The 5,569-nt window shown below is 43.7% G+C and overlaps 1 protein-coding gene across 1 annotated transcript in view; it reads left to right on the top strand.

Moving 5' to 3' along the window:
• The window catches only part of mxra5a (matrix-remodelling associated 5a), a 16,782-nt gene extending 11,859 nt beyond the window's left edge, over positions 1-4,923 (top strand). Inside the window, exons 7-9 of the mRNA XM_034864144.1 lie at positions 911-1,823; positions 1,923-2,249; positions 2,620-4,923. Coding sequence (XP_034720035.1) covers positions 911-1,823; positions 1,923-2,249; positions 2,620-4,213 — 2,834 coding nt within the window. The 3' untranslated portion in view covers positions 4,214-4,923. The remainder of the gene's footprint in view (positions 1-910; positions 1,824-1,922; positions 2,250-2,619) is intronic.
• The last annotated feature ends 646 nt before the right edge of the window (positions 4,924-5,569 follow it).

The raw sequence follows: 5,569 nt of genomic DNA on the forward strand, positions 1-5,569 counted from the left end.
ATAGGACATTACTATCTACAAGGTATGTTTTCCCCCTAAGTACGATCCCAAAAAATGTTTTTAATTGCATCTACGCTCAGCTTTATTGAAGTTTAAATAACAATAACTGAAAAATTAGAATTGTTAATGTAATTTATCATAATTGTTACTAGTGCAGTGTGCCTGTTGGAGCTGGCTGATTGCTTGGTTCCTTGCTCAGCCTCTAAAAATGCTGCTTGCCGCATTCTCAAAACCGCTTATTCAATGCACGTCATCATCAACACTGTGCTTCTTTTGGTCCTCAGTAACACACCTGCCTAAGGTGTAGTGATTTGGCTATCTTGAGCTATGTGAAGGACAGTCTTCACAGACAGAGATTCCTTCCTGTACAGTTAGATGATGCTACCACAACAACACCTTTTGCTCAGATATAACAACACATGCCAACTAAATGTGGTTACAAAAGCACAAAGCGTTCAGGAGAGATGACATGTTTTGTAATATAATCCCTGCCACAGCATTTGAGCATATTTTCAGGTTCAGTAATAGAAAAACTGTATGGAATTTCAAAATTTGAAAAATCTACTTTTTCCACCTTGGTCAAGTGATTATCTGTACCATATGTGGTGTTCATAGCTCAAAATATTATCAAATTGATTATTTTTAGAACACACGGACAGAGATGGCTTGCTTTATAGATTCAAGAGATTTATTCATAACATTAACAGTACATACGTACATGTGTAGAATGTATTTGGCCAGCTATAGTAAAACGATATGGCACTTCTCTATCTCTGAAGGAGGAACTTTTTCCAGCTTGTTCTAGAGATGATATGTACCAAATAGGAGTAGCAAAGAAACAGATTTGGTCACAAGTCAAAATAGCAGAAAATTAGTCCATATGCAAACATTTTTCTTTTAATTCATGCAGGTGCAAGTATTGCTCAGAACACCAGGATCCAGAGGTTCGAAGTCCATCCAAATGGTACGTTAATCATTAGGAATACACAGCCCACAGATGGAGGGCAGTACCTTTGCATGGTCCAGAACCAGTATGGCACAGACAAGATGGTGGTCAACCTTGTGATTTTTGCTCAGCTTCCGCGGATCCTCCAGCCTCAGCACAGGGACATAACTGTGCACCTCGGTGGCAAAGTTGATTTGGAGTGTAACGCGGAGGGTCACCCTACACCTCGAGTCACGTGGACGCTCCCAAACCATGTCCACGTGGCTGCAGATGGCATTGCCACTCAACAAAATGTTGCCGTCTTCAGTAACGGGACCCTCCGGATAAACCAGGCTGCTTATGGAGACCAAGGGATTTATAAGTGCAGTGGGAGCAGCACAGCTGGAGTCGACACGGTCTCGGTGCGACTATACGTGTCTGCGTTGCGGCCTGTGATTCAGCAGATGCGACACGAGAACACAACTCTTCTAGAGGGAGCCAACGCCTACATCCATTGCTCGGCCAAAGGTAGTGCACAGCCACATATACGCTGGATCACACCCGACGGCTTTCAGCTCATCGCTTCCCAATTTGTCAACGCACGCAAGCTTGGTGTCTTCCTTAACGGGACGCTGTACATACAGGGTTTGGGCCCAGGAAATGCGGGGCGATACGAGTGCTTGGCGAGTAGCGCGGTGGCTTCCAGCACAAGAACGGTATTCCTGAGCATAAGGAGGAATCCGTCCTCTGCCAAGGCCCATATCACCTCTTCGTCCCCCCAGAGAACCCATGTGATCTACGGGGGGAGGGTGCTGCTCAACTGTGTGGCAGCAGGAGGCCCAGAGCCCCGGATCATCTGGAGGACGCCGTCAAAGAAGCTGGTTGATGCTCAGTACAGGTGACAAAAGCACAAGCTACTTAATCATTTTATAAATGTTTAAATAAATGAATATGTTTATTGTCTTCTGAACTCTGAATGTTTGTATTATCTTTTCAGTTTTGACCCCAGGATCAAGGTGTTCCCTAATGGCACTATAACTGTTGACTCTGTGACCGAAAAGGACGGCGGTGACTACCTTTGTGTGGCACGAAACAAGATGGGCGATGATTACGTTCAGCTGCGGGTTGACGTGCTAACCAGGCCGGCCAAGATTGAACAGAAGCAGCAGAGATCCAGTCAGGAGGTGGTGTACGGCGGAGACCTGAAGGTGGACTGCGTGGCATCTGGTCTTCCCAACCCTGAAATCAGCTGGGCACTGCCCGATGGCACCATGCTCAACCCGGTCAAACAAAGAGAGAGTCTCATCGGGGGGAACACTCGCAGGTATGATGATGGTTTGGAGGAATGGTTGGAGAATAATGTAGCAGAACCCTAAATACTGTAGTATTTAGTAAAGTACAAGCACAGTGGAGTACAACCCCCAGGCCAAAACAAAAACAGCTGTTCTGGACCAGAACAACATTTTTTCAAAGAAGAACATACTGGCTTTGTTGTCAGAGAAATTAACATATTAACTACCATGGCCACTTAATAATTTAACACCTAAAACATATTACATATTTCTCCTTTAATAACCCCATAATTGCATATAACCATACATGCTCAATTACATTTTCTTGAATTTTGAATTTTGAGCACATAGCTCTTAACTAACCGCATCTTTCCTTTCCTTCCTTATCTGAACTCTTTGAAGGTATGTGGTGTTTGACAATGGGACGCTGTACTTTAACCATGTCGGCACGCCTGAAGAAGGCGATTACACCTGCTACGCCGAGAACCAACTCGGCAAAGATGAGATGAAGGTTAGAGTCAAGGTAAAGGTTGCAACTTCCCCGCCAAAAATCCAGGATAAGGACCAAAAGATCATCAGGGTTTTTTATGGAGAGACCGTTACACTGAAATGTAACGCCAAAGGGGAACCAACGCCTGTCGTCACATGGATATCCCCCACGAATAGAGTTATCGCCCCTGCAATGGACAAATACCAAGTCCTGGATGACGGGACACTGGTGGTTCAAAAGGTTCAGCGTTCTGATGACGGTAACTACACCTGCATGTCCAGGAACAATATAGGACAAGACCATAAAGTCATCAGGTTGGAGGTTCTCGTAACCTCTCCAATGATTAACGGCTTAAAAGGAACTTTAAATGCCATCAAAGTGACTGCAGTTGCAGATCAACGGACGTTTGTGGACTGCATCGCAGAGGGAATGCCCATTCCTCGCATCATGTGGGTTCTACCAGGAAATGTAATCCTTCCGGCGCCGTATTACAGCAACAGAATGACAGTTCACCCAAATGGTACTTTGGAAATCCGGTTGTCCAAGAGGACGGACTCGGGACAGCTGGCTTGTATTGCTCGCAACGAAGGAGGGGAGGTTAAATTGATAGTCAACTTAATTATAAAGGAAACTGTTGAAAGTGCACAAATCAGAGGTACTAACACAGATAATCTATCGTTGACTGTGGGGAATTCCGTGACTTTGAATTGCTCCTTTGAGGGCTCGACGCTTCCTCACGTCACTTGGATTTTACCCAATGGCACGCCTTTGCATAGCGGTGCCCACTTCTCAAAGGTTTTCCACCGGCCAAACGACGGCTCTTTGATCATCACCAACCCTTCAGTTGAAGAAGCCGGTATGTACCGCTGTCTGGGGCATAACTCTCGAGGGCTTGTGGAGCGTACATTCACATTGTCCCCGGGGAAAAAGCCAGAGATTATCAACCGTTACAACTCTCCGGTAAGTGTCATAAACGGCGAAGGACTTTTTCTTCATTGTCTGACCAATGCCAAACCTTTTAGACTGACATGGACGCTTCCAAGCGGGGTTGTCCTCAACATGCCGCAGAGATCTGGACGGTATGCCGTGCTACCTAATGGGACACTTTCCATCCATCAAGCATCAGTCTATGATCGGGGTTTGTACAGTTGTCGAGCGGCAAACGAATACGGCAGCTCTCAGCTTTCTGTGTCAGTAATTGTGATGGCATACCCGCCTCAAATAACAAACGGGCCTCGCTCTGTGACTTACGCCAAACATGGAGTAGCTGTTCAGTTGAACTGCGTAGCAACTGGCATCCCTAGAGTTGAGGTAGCATGGGAAACACCTGATAAAACCCGCTTGGCTGTCAGTGCACAGCCACGCCTTTTTGGGAACAAGTATCTACATCCACAAGGTTCCCTCGTCATTCAGAACCCGACGCAAAGAGACGCTGGTGTCTATCGATGCACAGCCAGGAATGCCATAGGCAAAGACTCAAAAGCTACAATCCTCAATGTGTTCTGAAGATTTTCCCTACTCATAATGCATTGTTGGCATACTGTATGTTCAAGGAAAAAGCAGCTAATCTTTGTAATGATCAACATGTTGTAAGAACTGCTGTCACGGTGATGAAATAATGAGCCGATGAAAGCCTGCCGTGGCGCTATGATTGTGTGTTATATAGAGACAAAACATTGATCGGATTTGGTGAGCCGTAGCTTACCATTTCCACCATTTTGTGTTTAATCCACATCACTGGGAATTATCAATATGCCACCCATTTTGAGCATTTAGTAAAGCTGCAAGGATAAATGCATATGTAAATATGCATATAAAATATATTAAAATGTTGGAGACATCCATAGATAGATATCAGAAAGAACCACCAGTTTTAGAACATTTGTAGTAATGGCGCTGTGGCTCAGCATTAAAGTAAGTTTTCTCAGCGTTGTTGGTGTCTTTTTAGTTACATATTTCAGTTTGTTGATCCAAAATGATCTTAATCTAATAATTTAAAATGAGATACGATTTTCTTGGGCAAGAAGCGCTGACAACAGCTGCATACAAACATATGTATTAGTATCATACAGTTTGTCACAAAATACACAGTTTACACAGTATAGCAGTGTTAAAAACAAATTACGTTAAAAGGTGCCAAGCACCCCTAAAACTCAGGTTTTGGGATGGGGTTTTTCTGATGATAAAAGTACTGATTACGTGGAGTCATGTGGGTTTGGTTAAACTAAAAAGATTTTCCTATTTAACTTAAAGGTCTATCTCTGTAGAGATTCATCCCATAATGTTATATAATTAGTCTGAGTAATCTAATAATCTGAGTCTGTCAGCAGCAACAACACAACTTTTAGTGGACGCTGACTGGGAATTGACCTTGGTGTAAGAGTCTGCAGGAGTCCATCAGCCTCTGCCTCTACAAACTTCTTTCAAGGCCAAATTGATTGTTTGAGTTCTGTTTTTTGACATTTGCTTGGATTTGCTTTGAAGACAAAGTTGCTTCTGACCATCACAGATTTTTTCAGACTGTAAAGAATCTCTCAAGAAATTTCCATCTTCTAGCTAGGAATTATTGTCTAACTTAATAACAGAATTGTGAATTGACAAATGTGTAAAATGTTGCTATAATGCAGATGATTTTATTTTTTACTCCAAATTAAAGACATCAGTTGGTTTCCTGTGTCTGTCATGAACTTCCATCTTAAAATCAGGGGCGGAGCCAGATGTTGTGATAATTGGGAGTGGAGCCAGATGTTATGATCATTGGGGGTGGAGCCAGATGTTATGAAAATTGGGGGTGGAGCCAGATGTTATGAAAAGTGTGGGTGGAGCCAGATGTTATGATCATTGTGGGTGGAGCCAGATGTT

The sequence above is a fragment of the Etheostoma cragini genome, chromosome 24 (assembly GCF_013103735.1).
Source record: "Etheostoma cragini isolate CJK2018 chromosome 24, CSU_Ecrag_1.0, whole genome shotgun sequence".
In the NCBI taxonomy this organism is placed as follows: Eukaryota; Metazoa; Chordata; class Actinopteri; order Perciformes; family Percidae; genus Etheostoma; species Etheostoma cragini.